Consider the following 19,750-nt stretch of genomic DNA (forward strand, 5'->3'; position numbering starts at 1 on the left):
CCGCTCTCCGAGCGTGCACTGCGCTCAGCACCGCCGCCTGCCTCGCCTCGCCTCGCCTTCCCTCCCCGTCCCTCCCTCCTCCCCTCCTCCCCCCGCCTCCCCCGCCGCAGACGGCTGCGAGCCCGGATGGTTTGCGAGCGGAGTTGAGGGGGCAAACTTTGAAGCCCAGATGCCTCTGGGGCTGCGCGGCAGAGCGCGGCTGCTCCTGCAGGCACCTGCCGCCGCCCTCCCCCCGGCGCTGCCGCCCTCCGCGGGGGCGGCCGGCCCCGCTGCCGGCGGCCGCCGAGGCGGCGGGCGCTGCGGCCGCGGCTAGGGCGGGCAGGCGGGCGGGCGGGCGGCGGGCGCGCCCCCATGCGGGTCCCGGGCTGGGGCGCGCCGGCGGCGGCAGGCGGGAGCCGGGCGGCGGCCGGGCAGTGCTCTCCCGCCGCCTGAGTGGGCGCGGCGCGGCGCGGCGCGGGACGGCGGCGCGGGGTGCCGGGAGCCATGGGCTATTGCAGCGGCCGGTGCACGCTGGTGGCGGTGTGCGGCGCGCAGCTGGTGAGTGGCGGCGGGGGCGGCCCGCGGAGGAGGGGGGGAAGGCGGGAGGGAGGGAGGGGGCGGCGGGGCGGCTCCCCCGCTGCCCGGAGGGGGAGCCCGGGGAGCGGGGGGGGCAGCGCCCGCGCTTTGGGCGAGGAGGGGGGCGCGGGAGCCGGGATGGGGGAACGCGTGAGGTAGCAGGGTGGGAAACAGGGGCTGCGTTACAGGTAGTTTGGCGGGAGCTTTGCCAGGGAGGCTGCGGTGGGCGCACGGCGGAGTTGATGAACTCGGGCAGTTTTCCCGAGCGTTGGCTCAACTTGGTGCCGGGTTTCCTCTGGCAGGCTGGCATTTGGCTGGCCTTATGAAAAGCAGGGACGCGGCCGTGTCAGGGGTGATGCCTAGCTTGCAAACAGTTTGCCATACAGGTGTGCGTGTGAAGTTGTTATGCCTGAGCTTTTCTGCAGATGTGGCTTTTTTTTGGTTTTGTGGTTTTTGGGTTTTTTTTGTTTGCTTGGGTTTTTTTGGTCGTTCAGACTCATTGGCCAGTGTACGTTAACATTGTATCGTTATGTTGTTACAGAACTAAAACAATTATATATTTCTACTTACCTATAGAGGAGACATGTGGCAGCACTTGTAAGCTTAGCTACCAGCCAAACTAGACTGAGTTTAAAAAGTAGGCACTGAGATACAATAACAAAGAGACTGCCTAAAAATAGATCTGCTTAGCAAGACGGTTAGCCTGTGCAATTGTATTTTGGCACCTTAAAAGGGACTGGGTTTAAAGTTAAGAAACTAAAGAAATGTCCCTTTCTGTAATATATACATGGATTATTTTATTGTTATCAAATCAGATGCTTGATGTATAGAATTCCTATGGATTTGGATGCAGTGACACACAGCTAAAGACCTATCAATGGAATATGCCCCATTTCTTATCTTCATTAGACCAAGTGTTTGTGTGCTAGCAGAACAGGTGCTGGAAGCACCTTTGTTAAGCAGTTAACCTTATAGCAGGAAGGAAATAATTCACGGTACTCCATCCCTCTACCTCTTACTGAATAGTTTTGCTGAGAAAGTGTTAGTCGGTATCAATAGCAACCAGCGTTGTCGCCAATTCTTCTCCTGCAGACAGGTACTAAGAGAACTACAGAAGAAAAAACCCAGTAGATTTCAGGGACCAAAATCAGTAGAACAGTACATAGAAAAAGGGAGATGTGTTAGCAGATCAGAAATTCAAAATGCCTGTGGTCTTTCTATAGGTTGTAATCAACCCTTAATCCTTTTGTATTCTGGAAAACATTTTATTTGTATATGCTGTTCTCCACATAAGTTATCTGATTCTTTGTAGCTGGATGTATCTTATCAGATGTGATTTATTCATGCACACTGTCTAAAAAACGAATCTTGAATAGAAGTAGTGAATCTTGAGTGGAATGGTAGGAATGTAACCTTTTCCAGCAATTTGGAAACATAAAATTAATCACTGAAGTTCTTCAGATCCATTTAAGTTTCAGAGGCATACTTTTCATTTTTTTGCTGCAAAGGAACTAAAAATGGTTTAAATGGTACCTTTTACGGATAAAAGGTTGATTTTTTTTTTAATGCATTCAACAAACAGGAGGTTATGGTGACTATGGAATGTGCTAAGAAGTTAAATTATTATTGTTTTGAAAATCTGTGAAGGAAAACATATTTAGTAACTCATGGTGACAAAAATACATGCAAAACTTACAGTAAAAACATCAACAGAAATGCCCCATAGGAAGGTATCAGCAGGTGGATGAGCAGGTAAGCTGACATAGAGTTGTAGCATTACTGTAAGCTTTCTAAAAGTAATTGTAAACTACAGGGTCAAATATATGTATTTTTTAAAAAAGTAAATATTGTATCCTGGAGTAGCTTAAGCGAACTTTTGAAATATTTTCATAAACTGAAAGCAAACTTGGAATTTTTTACTGAGCAAGAAAAGGACGTGCTAGCAGCCACATGAACCTCTGAATCATGCTTGGCCTATGTAATGACATTTAGATAGGTTCAAAGCAGGAATAATCATTTACTTGACAAAAAATAGTTGGGAATGGAAAAAATGATGCACTTTATTAAAATCGTTTGTCATGTTCCTTCATGTGCCACATACCATCAGATGGGAACAGGTCATGAGTTTGAAGTCACGGAGACGTGACTCTCCTAAGCAGGCCTATGGGTGATTGATCAGTTGTCGTTGCTTTTTAGGTAAAGGCTACTTAAAGGTGCAAATGCTGTCAAGATTCATCCTCGAATTAGCAGCCATGTTAATGCAGATACAAATCAAAAACACAGGATGAAGACGTTACCTGGCCTGAGGAGAGGGGTGTGGGAAGCATTTCTACAATGATAACCATACTTAAAAAAAAAAATTGCGTAAAACTTTTAACGTGAAGATCTTTTATTACTGATACCTGGGTTTCAGTTTTAAAATGGTCATGTTTGAAGTAGAAAATATACTTTTGTTTGAGGAAAAAAGTTTGTAAAAAGAAAGTTTCCTCCATTTTTAAAATGAAAATATTTTATTCCATCTCTGCAGAGCTAGGGTGTGGTGATCTAATTGGTCTTTGTAGGCACTGTACAATAAATAATATTGAGGAATACTGCAGAGAAGTATTGCATATTGTACATACATAGTTGATGTAAGTATCTACGAATGGGCAAAAAATGGTCGTTGTTTCAAATACTGGTGTAGGAGTGGAGCTACATCAACTTGAGAGACCCTGTGCAATGAGAATTATTTTCATAAATACATTTTAAATGCTTATGGCTAAGGCAACATACTGTACCATCAGATTATCAGAAAGCTCAAGGAATGTTTCTGCTCTCAAGGGCATACTGATCATTGCTCCCCTGCTTATTAACATACATATACCTTCCTGTTTGTGGTCTCATTTGTACTATGGAAAACAACCTTTGACAGCTCATTTTCCTCTGCATTTGTAGCCAATGAGAAGAATTAACAGCAAGTAAGAGCTAATTTTGCTGATGTTAGGAACAAGGCATTGCCTTCTGTATATGAAGCTAATTATCTCAAAATATCTTTTCCTTTTTTTAAGATGATAATTTTGGTCTCTCTTGTCCTTTGTCCTTCTGAAGAGAACCCTGGGCACAGGGGCTCTGATGTTTTTTGTTGTATGTCAACCATCCTGGTTGCATTGAAAGAATTCTCTGCTATTGCATTTTGTCCTTTAAACCTCTGTATTTTTGGATGTCTCCTTTTCTATTAATAGCTTATATCAGTAACACTAATATCTTGTTGCTTAGACTTTTTAATAGCAAGAGCAGCAAAGGTGAAACTGCCAAGATTATTGTGCTTTCTGGAAGGCTTCAAGAGCCCCATGGAAACCAGTTTGAAACTTTCTACGTGTCCTGTATTGCTGCTTGGGAAAACTCAGTGCAGTGGCAAAACAGTAAAAAGTACTGCTTGTTTTCAACTTAGAAGCTGTCTTCCCAAGTGCAGTGATGAAAGGACAACATTTCATAAGGAAACTTCAAGTCTCCAGAAATCACTGTCTTATTGTTTCTATCCATCAGGCAAAGATTGCCATACTCCCAAGGCTAATTAGATGACAGATAATTCAGCCTTTGCACTGCCTTCTCTCAGTTTCCATCTGAATTTACTGAATTTATTTATGTCATTCTTTTTGTACATTTTGCCTGTTCTCTTTTTCTTTTTTTTAAAAAAGTAAATTGTTATACAGTTCAGATATTCCAGCTACGTATTAAACATTATATAAAATTTGTAAACAAGTTGCTTATATACCAGGGTTCAGCTAGTGATTCTGGAGTATTCAGTCTGATGCTCTAAAGAAGCATGTATTATAATGGGTAAAAACTCCCCAATTTCTGAAAATCGGTGTCTTTCACAGGCATTGATTTATGACATTTGCAGTCTCTCCTTTTCCTCACTAACACCTCGCTGTTTGGGGCATAAGCACGCTGACACACAACCTGGCTGTATCTCTCTGCGACCTCTTCCAGTTACAATTCTGGCTGAAACCACTGTCCGAGGCGTGGTGTTGTAGCCAAGCAGAATGACAAAGGCACCTGTGTTTGGTTGCTTTTGCTAACATAGGCCCAATCTTTATCTTTGCTTTGAGCTAATGAGAAAAATGATTGAAACGCTAACAACTTGTATGGAAATGTCCTTGTTCCATGCTTTTTCCACAAATGAACAACGTGAATTCAGAGAAAAGTCAAATACTTTATTTCAAAAACTGTATCAGCTGAGGTAATTTCAATACTTATCTGTGATACCAATGTCCATAAACACATGTTTAGTTACCTTGTTGCACATGAAGGCACATATTTGATCTGCAGCAAATAAAGTGGGGGAGCCACTCAAACCCAGGAAATGAATTGCATACGAACTGGGAAGTAGTATCTACCGTATGTCTTCTGTAACTTCTTTCAGTGTCATGAGAGATGCCCATACTCTGTATGGCATACCTGATATAAGAACGAGGAGTGTTCTGCTCTCTTCCAATTCTCACACGCATTATAAAACAACAGTACATGTAACTACAGAGAACAGAGCTTGGTTCTTAGATGAAAAAGTCTGCCTTAGTGATCAGTCCTGTAAAGTTTTGGTTTGCCTTTTTTAAACATGAACAGCAAACATTCTTATGCTCATTCAAACACTTCAGGAATGGTGATCTTGGCAAGTTCTAGTCTATATCACAAATCTACCTACAAGGTTTAGCACAATTTAATACTATGAATATCCTTGCTTGGGGAAAAACTCATGTTTTAACAGTCTGTAGATTGACTTGTCTCTGGACCTTCAGGGAGTGAGGTTTGCTAGCTTAGAGCTGAGGTCCCTCTGAGAGCAAAGTGAAGGCATTCACACCAGGTACTCCCTAGGATTAGCTACTCTGCAGTTTTATGTAGTAAATAACATCTTTTTGTTAATATAGGCTCTTATATCAAGCTTATCATCAGGGTACTTTCCAATAGCACACCAAACCACTTAACTAGGGTATGTAGCATGTTTATTTTTTTTTTCATTTTTTCTATAGAGAAGCGGTAGTGAAATTTTTGGTGTTTGCTTTCAATTGCTGTGTTTTGGGGAGGGTTGTTTTTTCTTTGTGTGTGTGTTTTAATTGTGTTTCATTGTCACTGTTGCCAACGATTTTCAATAACAGCTTTAAGAGAGAAGTGTCTCCAATAGAAAATTCTGATGATGTGTACATGTTCCTACATTTTCTGCTAGCAAAAGGGGAATTAAAGACGTGGGCTTTCCATGTGGAATGGAAAGTGATGTTGTTACTGCTCTTAGCCTGTGGATCTGTAGGTTTATCAATCTAGAAAGAGAGTAGAAAGAATTGGTTTCTGTGTTTTGGATAGTACTTATGTTTAAGTACTACCTTTGAAATTGTGACTACGTCAACAACTTGTGTCTGTGCCTTCTGTAAAGTTCTGCTTCTTGCTTTGTTTCAATTTTGATAGGGAAGAAAGTGAAAGTCTTAGTTTCATTGTATCCAAAAACATTGTGATCCTACTAGCAATGAAAAGGAAGCAGTCCTGTGAATAGCAGACTTTCAGCAGATGTATGTTTGAAAACTATTGTATAACACTAAGGAGTAGATTTTGAGGTGTTGCTGGGAATACATAAAACAAGGACTTGATCATCAATTCAGAGAGCTAACATCTTTTGTTGCTATGAAAGAAATATGTAGCAACCTTTTTAGGTTTAAGTGAGACCTTGGTAGGAAAGTAAACAGTCTTTTTCTATTCTGTTTTTGAGATAAAATACCGAGGATTCATAACCAAACCGGTTTGTTTCTGATAACTTGAGGTCAAAAATAGTGATGCATACAAAAAATGGATGCCAGAGGTACCAGTCCATTATGTAATTCAATTTTGGTGGCTTGATGTTCACTATGAATGGTATAGTGTTATTTTTCATAGAAGTATGAATGAATAATAATTGTGAATAACCATCATGCACTTCAAGAAAAGCAGAGTATGTTGTTTTAAGTTACAGGGGTAAAAGATTTCAAACCAGCTTAATAGCAATTTTAATTCACTGCTTTTTGAAGCTGAACTTCTTTAGAGTTCAGTGAGCAGACTCAACATTCAGATACTGTGATGATGGGTAGGAGGGAAAGGGTTAAATAGATTGAGAGCAGAGGAGTTGAATAAACTACCTGAATATAGGGACCTAGAATATCTAGTGAAGTTACTCTTCTTGTATAGCCATGAGGCAAATCTTTGACAGTAGGAATTAATTTCATATTGACAGAGATTTGAGCTAGCACCTTGAATGATGAGCAGCAGGGTGTTTTTTTTTTTCTTTTTCTGTTTCTTTACGAAAAGGACTAAGTAAGCTTTTTTAAAAGACATTAAAAACTCTCTGTAGTCAGTCTGTAGTCAGTGGAGAAAAATCTCTCATTCTGTAGTCAACAGAAAGGAACGGGCTCCATTCAGAATGGTTCAAAGCAGAAACATAAAGTTTTGAGTTGGTAGTGACTTTACTGTCCCATGCTGAGCTGTGGGAATGTAGACAATGCAAGTGCAGCAGATAAGGTTTGTAAACAAGTACTTGGTGACTTGTTCCAGGAAAGAATCTAAATCCATTTGAGGTCTTCTCAATGTTCTGGTGCATCCAATGACGTGGGTCTTAATATCTAGTTTCAGTTAGCATGAAGTTTTGAGAAACTTCCCTGGGCTTAAGGACTGGTGAGATTCAGCCAGTGTCTGCTCTGGAGGCTGATGTCAGTGCCCAGTGAACTACCTGGGTGTCCCCATACACTCCAAACTGCCTTTTTGGTCCCATGGTTCCACTGAGTTCAAGAGATTATCCCAGGTGTACAATGCTGAAAGAGACAGCTATGCCCAATGACATTTTGTAAGAAAAGGCGTGTCAGAAATCTTGAATGCCTACAGGATTTATGGTTCTGAATTTAAGTGGCATTTAGCGGAGAATAACAATAGTGAGTATTTTCATATTTAGGTGGGGACAAGGATATTGATGGTCTGACTAAACCAGAATAATCTCTTTAGGCTCCTCTGCAGTCAGAAGAGGGACTCCTTCGGGGGCAGGTCAGGGTGCCTAACGGTGTTGCTTGCCCTAAACTGCCCTTTAGAGTTGTGTCTTAAGTAAAGTGGTCCTTCAGCTTAAGTAGGCTTTTTGGGAGGGGCAGGGAGAGAAGAAACCACAGACCCATTGTATGCTGTTTTGCCATCCACAGTACTTGCTATTTACATTTTCCTCCCTCTTGCATTTTCATGAGTCATTTTACCGAGGACTTTTTGATTTTAAGGATGACTGTGACCCTCAGATTGAGAAATACTGTTTTGGAAAGGTGTTTGTATCTTCATTGACTGCAGAAGGAAACTAAGGAGCTTGGTTTCACCAGAGCAACGTCAGCTTTTGTGCATACATCCCTGTCGTAGTTTAACTCCAGTCGGCAACTAAACACCACACAGCCACTCGCTCACCCTCCCCAGCCCCCAGTGGGATGGGAGAGAGAATCAGAAAAAAAACCAGTAAAACCCGTGGGTTGAGATAAAGACAGTTTAATACGACAGCAAAGGAAGATAAAATAATAATAATGATAAAATAATATACAAAACAAGTGATACACAATGCAATTGCTCACCACCTACTGACCAATGCCCAGCCTGTCCCCGAGTAGCGATCGCTGCCCCCTGGCCAACTCCCCCCAGTTTCTATACTGAGCATGATGCCCTATGGTATGGAATAGCCCTTTGGCCAGTGGGGGTCAGCTGTCCTGGCTGTGCCCCCTCCCAGCTTCTTGTGCACCTGGCAGAGCATGGGAAGCTGAAAAGTCCTTGACCAGTGTAAGCACTACTTAGCAACAGGTAAAACATCAGTGTGTTGTCAACATTATTCTCTTCCTAAATCCAAACCGCAGCACTATACCAGCTACTAGGAAGAAAATTAACTCTATTCCCGCTGAAACCAGGACGCTCCTTTAAGATCTCCTAAAAAAAAAAAAAAAAAGCTAAAATCAAATGGATAAAACCGATTTGTGCTCACTTTGGTTTTTGGGTCATTTTCTGTAGCTTCCAACAGGAGTGAGGAAGACAGGGACCACTGTAAATAATGTGTGATCATAAAGAGTATGCCGAAAGCACAATAATTTTAAAGCATCAAATAGTTTATTGTCATCCAGATTAATCTTCATTTATTTTATTATTATGGTGAGTGAAAGAGAGGGGCCGTTGAGTGGTACCTGACTTGTAAAGTAGAATGGACACAGTGGCTGAAATGACATTTTCTTGCCCCTGTGGCAAATAAACATTTCACAGTTTGTTATTTTATCCCCTATCCTCAGATATACATGTACCAGCTGGACGGCATCTGAGAATTGTTTCAGCATTTTATCATTCTATAACCCTCTGATAGAAATGACATTTAGAAGAAAAATTACTGATTTCTGTGTTCACTAAAAAGTAAACATGCATAGCTAATAGTTCTATTCACCACAGATCATACTTATGCATTTTTAATAAAAACTTGATTTTAATTCATACATAACTTATGAGAAATGTTTATCAGTTTAGAGCTCTGCTGATTCCCTCTTAAATGTTTATATATATCTGGATACCTTGAAAATGTCTTTCATTTGAGGCTCAGATTTACCTTTTATACACAAACTCGCTTCTCTGCTATGTAATCTCTCATCTATGTAATGATGTAATGTATATAAGAAATGCTGATTATTATACTGATTGCTAAAATCAGCAAAAGTACCATTTATATGATGTAAATGAATCTTGGATTTTCCTATGCTTTTGCAGTAATAGCTTCCTAACATTGGGGTTTGGTTTTTTTTTTTCCCCAATTTTTTTTTTTTTCAGTTGGGATGTTAGGCTGCATCTGTAGTGGCAAGTCACCAGTTACGTGTAACCGGCAAGTTACCAGTTATGTGAATGGGAATAGGAAAAGTCTGTCATATCCTATATTTGTACCATAACAGATTGAGGTCTGGTTCCTCACCCTTCTTTTCTTATGAAGGAATTCTCATTAGTAGAGTTTTGTACAGAAGGCAGCATATGAGGTGAATTCTATTATTTCTGAGAGGCATGTTGAAATGATGATGCCTGTCATGTTTATACGTCACGTCACCTTTCAGAAGGCAAAAATGCAGGACCATTTGCAGATGGTGGAAGAGAGATTCATGCTATCTCATTTAAGCATGTAATGAATAGGCTCTGAACCACCTTCTGGAGGTGGCTGCCTCTTTCCATTGACTATAATAGGGATCCTTGAGTTGCTGCCCAGTTGGGAATGAAACTCCAGCCTCTCTTCTGCATGCAGCTATATTTATTTCATTATATAGTTAAGCCTGCTCACCTCTGATGGTATCTTTGTACTAAAGAAGAGAGGATAGACTGTGAAACTCTTATTTTGTAGAATTTAGGCAGATAAACATGAGTGGTGCATAACGTTTCTTCTGGATGAATGGAAGTTGTGCTAGAGGCCTAGAACAAGGGTTAGAGTGCTGCCCCTGTTCACCTTGAATAATGTTTACTGTCTCTGAGTAGTAATCTCAGTAGTGAATGAAATTGGTCTACACGAACAAGATGGTATTACGAGATAGAGGGTCTTGAATCTGAGGTACTGACTAATATTTGTGTAAGAACGCTTAACTGTCTTAAGGAAATTCTGTAATTCCTTTCTAGGTGACTCACACCATGGGTCAATTTACTAATTAAAAATTCCTTTAAACTTCTTCATAGACGGACTACTAATTGCCCTCAACAAGTTTATTCTTCTCGTTTGAAGATAAAAAGCTTTTGTGAGGAAAGGAAGATAGATGCTATGATGTCTCTTTAGAACAATGCATGGATCTTTGAAAAGCCATTCTTCAATAATTAAACAAAATGTGAAGTTTGCAAATTTTTGGCATGACCAACAATGGCCCAGCATTTTTCATTATCCTCTGGTCACCGTCTCTGTGGCAGGCTGTTCTATTACAGAGCACAGAAACAAAAGGAGAAAAAAGCCTGTTGTGTGTCATTGCTGCCTTCACAAAGCCACAGATACATTAAACTCAAGATACTGTTCATTGTGTGCTTGAGCCTCCAGTGACAAAGGTGCTGTGAGTACCACTGAATATCAGGCAGTCATATGTCATTACATCACTGTTCAAATTGGCAGAGCAAATGACAGTAAAACAAATGAAAACATTAGCAGCTAAAGGAATGCAAAAGAATAAGAGACTTGTCTGAAAAAAAGAATGGAAAATATGGATGTTATTTTTGCCATTAGCTATAAAGTTGATTTTCCCTTTTTTCTTTCTTTTTTTAAACTTATTTTTAACTTCTTGGCTATGCCCATCTCATGCCCTTGAGGCCAGCTAGCTTTTATTTTCTTTGACACTAGTAGCAGTCACAGGCAGTGACAGCAGCTGGTAACAAGCCAGATGATGGCACTGGTAGTGTTACCATAAGACATGGGCTTCAGTGTATCCTGAAAACAGAGTTCATTGTCTTGGATTTTATCAGACTGGCTTTCCTGAGTGTGGAGCTGGCAGTAAATTTGGTACTTGCAGAGGGAAAACCACAACAAACTGGAGCTGGATGCAGTATTCAGCAATATACCTAGTAATGCCTGTTTGTGGTCCTGGCAACCTCGCAGAATATTTAGAGGAGCTGCTGTCTAGTATGATCTTTTTTTTTTTCCTTTCTTTTTTTTAAATGAAAGCCATCACCCAGGGGCACAGTCATAATGGCAGGTACAGAAGAAAGTTGTTGGCCTCAGCCGCTGGAAGAGATGGTGCCTGTTCTGCGTCGTGCTAAACTGTGCTTTTTCAGATGCATAATAAAAGTTATTTATGGGCACCGATAAAGTGGTATCTGTTGTATAATATCACAGATAGGCATAAGGACAATAACAAAAGGCAGCTGGTTTAGTAAGCTCTATTTGCTGCAGAAATGTGCTGTCCTTTGCGAATTGAAATAAAAAAAGTGGGGGGAGAATGTCGTGTTTTTTTCTGGTTCCTGGCATTTGCAATCATTCTTGCTTTGCAGTGTGCTTATAAAGACAATTATGTGGGTCCCATGTCAGTATTATATTTGTCATGACTAGCGCCTTATTAGAGGACAGCTGCTCCTCTCTGCCCAGCACATATACATAACTACCACTGACAATAATAGAAGTTATGAGTGTAACCCTCTTGCGTTACACCGATGGGGGATGCTGGAGCTCTCATGGTTTCAGTTAAATAACTCAGGTGTAAAACCAGGAATGAAGCAGTGATGGATCTGGGACTATTCACCTGCTTGTTCAGAGTGCAGTGCCTGTAAGGAGGCTTTGAACTTCCAGCAATTATTACTTGGCCCTTGTAACAGGTAAGAAAGGTACTGTCCAAATGCACATCTGAGTCTCTCAGATCATGCTGAGTTCCTTGACTAGAAGGCCACATATTCAGGTCCCCATCAGCCTAGAGCAGCCACAAAGAAGATTGGTGTGCAGGGCATATTTCCAAGTTGTAAGTGTTTTATGGTAACTCCTTGGTCTCTCTCTAATTCCATCAGGATTAAAAAAGGGGTGACCGACAGATTTCTCCAAAGCTCCTCAGATGCTGTAGTGGTGCTTTGGCTGCTGTCACTTCTGCTGAGAACAGGACCAATTTGGAACAAAGAAAAATACAGAAGTAGCACAGTGCCATCATAATGCCGTTAAGAGCTAATGTAAACTCAGCTGGAGAAAACCATTTGCAATGAACAACAAGGCTTGTTGGCCATGCCAAAACCAAGAACATATTCTCAAGAACCACCTCTTGGCATTTTAGCTATTGTAATGAGTGTACATCCTTAACCACTTGCTTCTCTCAGCTCAGATCTGCATAGTGGGCAGCTCAGACTGGCTTAGGGAATGTAAACCCATGCCTCTATGTTCATGTAGGTTTCTCTTTTCTTGCTGTTTTTTGTTTGCTTTTCAAAATTGAGTAAATTAGAAGTTCTGCAGTATTTGGTGTGACTAATTGGATTTCTGGGTAAGCACAAGCCCTGACTTTTTTTGGAAGGTGAAAACTATTAGTCTTAAAACTGCAGCATCTATTCCAGTTTCCTTACTAATTTAAGACAAGACAGTTATACAAAGCTACAGTGATGAATGGATTGAACAGTTAATATTTGACATTTCATTTTATGATTATACTATTTAAAAATAGCTGGCTTTTGACACACTGCTAGTATGTTTTTATATGAATTAGAAAGCCTAGATTTATGGTAAGTTCCGTGTTACTTCTCAGTTTGAGGTCTCTGGAGAATGACTGTACTGAAGATCCTAACTGCTCTGATGTTCGATGCACATATTCAATAAAGATGGCTTGGGGAGGTGGGGGCGTTCCTTTGCCCTCACAGCTGGACCGGTCAGGTGATGGAGAGAGAAATGTGGAATAACATCACAGTCAGTGGTAAACTTTAAAAAAAAATTAAAAAATAAAAAAAGTTTTTAATTGTCTGAGATATTTTAAATCTCTGTAAAAGTGAAAACTGGTGATACCAATGAGTGCCAGAAGAATCCTTTAGAACAGCCCTCTCTGAGGCAGTTTGGAAGGTATGTCTGTCATAACTGGAATATATGGGAGATGCAAACCTTGTATTTTAACCTCTCCAGATCTCAGGAGAACTTGATTCCAATCTCTGCACCCCGGGCCTGCGTGCACAATTTAGGACAAGATTTTGTCTGCTCTCGTAAATGTCTCCCTGTGTTGGTAGTGCCCAGCTGTGGCTGGGATCTGGGGGAGACTGACGAGCACATACTCTGTGTCCTCCGTGTAAGCTGTGAATGGTGGCATCCAGGGGGCCGAGCCATGCTGGCACCATTCTTACACCAACACAGTGCTGGCCACTGAGTTGGCCACGTTCTTGCAGTGTTAAATGATTTCACAGTGAATTGCATAAATTTCTCACACACATAATCCAGTAGGAAGGTGGAGGAGAAGGTTTGTGCTCGTGCAGAGACCTGAGACTCTGGCACTGGGTTGTCTCTGGTCTTCTTCAGCGGAGCGTTGTAGCTTAGAGCTTTTATCCCATTTATTTTGAAGATGTGAAATTTGTTGAGAGGAGTGTGCTGAGGCGTGCTTGCTGAGGGAAGGGATGGGTAATCTTCCAGGAGCATTTCCATGTAAAGCGTCAACTTGCGGTTGTGAGGAACTTGTCTTGATGAATGATGTGGTCCCTGGCAGTTCTGTCTTCCTAATTGTGCAGATCTGTCCTAGAGCGGCGCGGCTTTGTGCTGCCTCTTATGTAAGGTTCAACCTAGACCCAAATGATCAGTGTGTGATGGTGAGTAGCTATGCAGTTCTACTAAAAGTATCGTGCTCTACATCATAGCCATCCTAGAACTTGTATAAGGTCAGTATGCTAACGCAGCCACCTGAATCCCTTTAGAACATCAAATTTGATAGAGATAAAATGTGCTTAGTGAATATTTTTTAAAAGGTCAGAAAGTAAAGATTATTTATTTACTTCAATTGAAATTCAGCAGGTCTTAGGTTAAGGTGAGGGACAAAGAAAATAAATCTCTAGAATTATGTTATACTTGACAGAATATTGATCAATAATTGTCTCAGCAGGAGATGATGGTGAGCTGAAAAGTAGTTTTACAAATTTACATAAATATTTCTGATTGGCACTTCTTTTTGTTACATTGCTGTCATGGAGGTGCACAAAGTCAAGTTAGGCAGGTGATGAAACCAAAAAATAAGATTTATTCTAATCAACAGTGTTTTGGTACTCCAATGAACATTTGTAAACCACAGGTTCAGGATGCCAATGGAAATCAATACTACACAACTGACTTAAGAATTCCTAAACTTTAGAATGATGACCCAAGATGCACAATCACTCGCCTAGTAAGATGAGGGCGCTCAACCTTGAGGAGTTTCCTTGGGTGGCATCCTGACCCCAGGGGAGAGTCTCTGACTGCAGACCCACTGCTCGGAGGAGGGCTGACTCCATTTGCCCTGTGGCAGGGCTCCACTTATACCCTGGTCGAATCTGACCTGTGGTCATATATGGCCATGCCAGTTCCATATTGGCTGACGGCTCCATCTACCACCAGCTGTGTACGTGACAACAGTCACGGTAAGGGCATGAGGGCGCGAAAGTAAGGGCGCGAAGAGAATGAGCAGCTGCTATGTTAAAGCCCTGGTCTCTGTCAGGATGGGTGAACCTGCCACAACTGCTCTGCCTAGATTTTTGTTCCACACTTTGTCTCCACAGTATTGTTTCAGGAATGTTAGACTATCCTCATTTTTGATTAAAAATAGGTTAGAAAATCCTGTCTTTCAGTTAATGTTCCTACAGTGTAAGAAAATAAATACTTGCTTGGACATTATTAGCTTACTAATTTCATGCAGAAGAGTGTTTTACACTGTGGTCGTTTTACTGGATACCCCACACCGTGAGTAGTGCTACCATAAGGAAGTCAGCCTTGGAAAGGGAAAGCACTTTCCATAGGCATTTACTAATCATTTAGGGAAGATGTGTGCCTATGAAGTTTTTCTAACAAGAGTACTCGTATTTGCAAAATATCATACAGTTATTTTCTTTTATAACCCCTTTCTTCTTGTGTCTACTTTACAGTTTCCCTATGATTGCAGAAGTAATACAAGCTCTTTCACTAGCCAGCTAGCATAATCTTAAAGTAGGTATTTCTAGTGCGTGTTATTGGAGATCTGTGTCATTTTCTGTATCTCTTTCTTTATTTGCTGCCATATTTTCCCATCCATGCAAGCACCTGGGAGGAATTCTCACCCGGTACCTCAGTGCCTATGCTGCCTATCAAGATGATGGAGGCAGGCCAGTGCCTCTAGGGGGGAACTCACTGCTCTTTGTTAGCATTTAGTAAACTTCACTTAGGTGCTCTAAATCATGCTCTGGAAGAACCAGTATTTCTACCAACTTGATACAGAATACCGGGTCCTAAATTAGGTGCCTAGAGTACACAGAATACCTATGCTTTTTCTGCCCCCATGCACATCTGGTGTATACTTCTTTGTGCTAAGTATAGAGTAGGTTAAAATATGGACAAAACTTTTTTTTTACTTTTTCCTGTTTTTTTCTTTCTCTTTTTCCCCCTCTATATTTGCTTGCAATGCCTTCATCTTTGTAATCAGCTGTGCAATAGCACAGGCAAGCTCTCCTCATTAGGGAGCCCATGATTTGCCTGGACCAGCTGTAGGTCCCTAGTCTCTTTTGGTGGCATGCTAACAGAGGATCTGGAGAATAAAAGAGTTCCTTTGCAGGGGCTGTTATCACTTATCCTGGCAGATGCACTGCATGGTAGAGTGTGCTGCTTCTGAAGCAGGCGAGGTCTAAAGCAAAGTAGAGTTGAAAGTTAGATACTCACACAATTCTCCCCTGCCCCTTCCACACGCACACACACACACTCTGCCATAACCAGATTTGTTAAATTATAGCATCTCTTTATGGATCTGCACAATACATCAAGAAAAAACAAACAAAAAAGAGGCTATTTCTTCAGGCTTGCTTATGTAATAAGATGGATATAATTGTAAACAGGAAAGCTGTAAAATAAAGTTAATAAAATTCATCCTTATAAGGACTATTTACTCTCATAATGGTGACTGAGTCTCTGCTTTTCAAGAGCTGACAGGCACTAATGGAGTATGCGAGAATGGTTTTCTTTCATACCCTGTTTTTGTCACTGTTCATATCTTTTCACTACTCGGGTCCTACTTGTGTTACTTCCTTGAAATGACTTGGTAGTAAGAAGAGGGAGATAGAGCCCCTGCTTAGTTATTTGTTGTATTCGCTTGCCTTCTGCTGCTGCTATGAGGAATATTGCTTATATAGCTATAAACAAAGCTATATAAGCAGTAAGAATTCCCTACTAAGTAGCTACTAATAAACATGAAATATTTCTGGAAGAATCACTCTTTCTGCTTCTTTTATATGTTATTGAGGCTTCATGAATCTTCCTGGTTGCAGTTAGTCAGTGATCTGTTTGGTGACAAGGCAATGTCTAGCCAAACAAATCCACCTACATTTCACTGGACTATCATCTTTATTCCCATAGGTGATTGTGGTTAAAAATGTACTGTTGCAGCAAAGCAGGAGAAAAAGAGGTAGAGAGGTTCCCCCAAAATACTGCGCATCTTGGGGAAATGCATCCTTAGTGAAAGAAAATCCATTGACAATAAGTGAATGGAATGACAGTAAGGCTTATTGAATTCAAGAAGTGCAGTTAGGAAAATAAGAAATGGTCTCTGCCATAGTGACAGAACCATCATGAGATGTGGGGATGAAGGAATGGGGAGAAGAGATGGAGGGAAGTGAAAGGAAAGAAAATACATTACAGATGGGACTGATTTTGAATTTTGGGAATTTAATTTCACAGGGATGTCTTTCCCCTAGACCAACCTCTTTTTATACTGCTCTGAAATCCAAAAGGTCGAAATGAATAACAGTTTTTCAGGGATTCATGGTTCAGATGAGATAAAGAGGTTGAAGGAAGCATGCCAGTTTGAAACATTTATTCAATAGGTGTATACATATACAGGAAATGTATGTGTGTTTATCTAACAGGAAAAAATGGGTATATCTCAGTGATGTGTAAAGATGTCATATTTGACATCAAATTCATATTTAAAGCAGTGATGTGTCAGGTACTGCAGGTGTACTGCAGTGCATACATGATGACACTCAATATATCATAGAACTGGGGACTTTCAAAGAAAAACTCACATAACTACAGCTTGAGTTGGAGAACTGGGCTTCTTGGGGAAAAGATTAGTAGATGTAGCTTAGGCACAGGCAGAGTTTTAAACAATATGTTGAATAAAGGGTACGTATAAGCAATGGATTACATATCCATTTTCAGCTCAGTGTTGCAACAAAGGAGACAGAAGCTTAAGCAAATATGCCTGAATGAAGTCATAGCTCTGAATGTGTGTGCTGTGAGTTTTTAAAATAGAATCCTGTTGAATTGAATAGAGTCATCTTCTCCTACGCTGCATGGGTGGTACTCAAGACTTTAGGAAAATGGATGATAAATCTGATACTAATGGAAGTATATTAGAAAGAGATATGAATTTATCTTGATACATGTGTCACAGGTGAATTTGTCTTTAGCAGACCTATGAGCTGAATAAATGATAAATGTTTCATATTTATGTCATTGAATTAAATGGGAAAGGTCATTCATTCTGCCACTTCCTACTATTATTATCAATGCTAGACTGCTAATTTGGGAGAAAAAGGAAGGGCAGCAGAAGAAAAGAAAAAGTAACCTGGGAAATGAGTGGAGGTGGCAAGACCCAGGACCCTGCTGGGAACACAGAAATACAGAACTCTTCTTCAGAGCTGGTGTAAACTCCAGAATTGAATACAGACGGAGAGCATCCGCTGCTGGATGTTGCTGACCAGGGATCTCATTGGTTCTGGCCATTCTTTAGAAGCATTAGGACAGCGTCCCAGGGAACAGAGAGGTCTGTAGAGACAACAGGGATGTCTCTGTTATGCCAGTAACCAGTATTGCTGACCATCAGAACGGATGTTTCCTTTGGTGGAGAAATACCCTGCATTTCTGTTCATTCCACTCACCTGTGGCTTGCTCACCCAGGAGAGAAATCAGTCGAGCCATTTGAGTGGTGTGGGTGGAAAAACCCCATACTTTTAGCTTATGTGCTCTGGCAGCAAGCACAAGCACTTAAAGTTCATTTTGTAAAAAACCTTAAAAATATGCTTAGCCCAGTAATATAAAGGTTGAGCATAGTCTGTAGTTTATATTGGATATATTTAGAAAGTCGACTAAAATTCAAGCTTCAGCTCAGATTTTACAATAAAGAAATCAACATAAATTGAGGACCCTGTGTAATATCAGTAAGACAAACTTCTATTCATAAATTGTATAAATGTTGATTTTTAAAGCAAAACTAAGCCCACACTAACAAGACACATGATAAAGGAAAGAATGCATTACAATTGGGCAACCATAGTATTTTTAAGACTATCCACAGTGAGAGACCTTTTGGCTGAGACAAAGTGGTAGTTTGCAGGTTTCTCCTACTTCTGAAATCTGTCCTTTTTTGCTTTCATCAAATCATTTTCCTTTTCCATTTTTCTTTTCATTTTTTGTCAAGCAGTACATGCTTTGTAGTTGCTGAATGTATAAAAATTTGTGTTATTTTGATTTTGTGGGGGGTTAATTCTTGCAGATGTGAGCTTTTAACTTTGATTTTTCCTAACTTGATTTTAGTACTCCTTTAAAAATATCTGTGTTTGTTTCCTGGAGTTTATCAATCTCCACAAAAAAACTCTGTTCAAAATCTAAGTATTTACTAAATTCCCCTGAAGCTTTACTGGTATGATATTGATATATTTAGGCTAAGTCATTTTCCCTTAGTTTGCTCTTCTGTACTTGTCCAGCCTACCTTAGCTCCTAGTCAGGCCTGAAGACTACATACTTTTGCTGCGTTAGCTACTTGGCAAGCTAAGAAATAGTCAATATAGTGAAAGCTGTTTAAATGAATTCCATGGGCTTGCCTTAGGTCCTGACATAGGCTAGTTGCTTGGTTTCTCTGCAGTGAACAGGGTGAGCAGGGCAGGCAGAAGTACTCCTGGGGTCATGCTGAGGGTGGGGAAGGTGTTTCATCTACCATCCTGGCTGGGTTTAGGTGTCCACCCACTGCCCATGTTAGATGCCTGTGTGGGTTTAGGATCCACATTTGCAACCTGTGCTGGAGTCAGACACTGAGCTTGCTCTTTTGGTACCAAGCGGAGGCTTGGTCCTTTCTGTCATGATGTGTCTGGAGAAGGAGTGGTGGTAGCTGTAGTGCTGCCCATTTTTCACATAGTAAGTGACTTGTTGGTTCACACACACAAGAAAAAAGCATCTGTTCCTTGCCCTCTTGAGCAGACTGGGGCTGAAGCCTTCATTTCTCAGCCATCTTGAGAGAGAGTACCCTCACCAGCAGCCCAGGAGCAATGGGAACATCTATCCATCTCTTATTCAGTCTGGGTCAAGAATAGGACAGAGAAAGGAAAAACAGGCCTGAGCTCCATATATGTGAAATAGAAGAGTTCCCTAAAGAAATGTACCTGGACTCAGCTCCTTGGACCACTCTACCCGCTTTCTGTGATGGAGTTATAAGATCCATAAACAGTATTAAGAGCAGATCTATACTGGGCATTTGTTTAATGTGGTATTGAGTCAGGTGGAAATAATCTCAGTCAATTGCCCAGAGTTGTTACA

At 41.0% G+C, this 19,750-nt stretch overlaps 1 protein-coding gene across 1 annotated transcript in view; it reads left to right on the forward strand.

Annotated features, from left to right (window-relative positions):
* The first annotated feature begins 265 nt into the window (after positions 1-265).
* The window catches only part of NKAIN2 (sodium/potassium transporting ATPase interacting 2), a 562,917-nt gene continuing 543,432 nt past the window's right edge, over positions 266-19,750 (forward strand). Inside the window, exon 1 of the mRNA XM_072855778.1 lies at positions 266-537. Within this exon, the coding sequence (XP_072711879.1) occupies positions 484-537 (54 nt within the window). The 5' untranslated portion in view covers positions 266-483. The remainder of the gene's footprint in view (positions 538-19,750) is intronic.

Source organism: Ciconia boyciana, chromosome 3 (genome assembly GCF_034638445.1).
Source record: "Ciconia boyciana chromosome 3, ASM3463844v1, whole genome shotgun sequence".
In the NCBI taxonomy this organism is placed as follows: Eukaryota; Metazoa; Chordata; class Aves; order Ciconiiformes; family Ciconiidae; genus Ciconia; species Ciconia boyciana.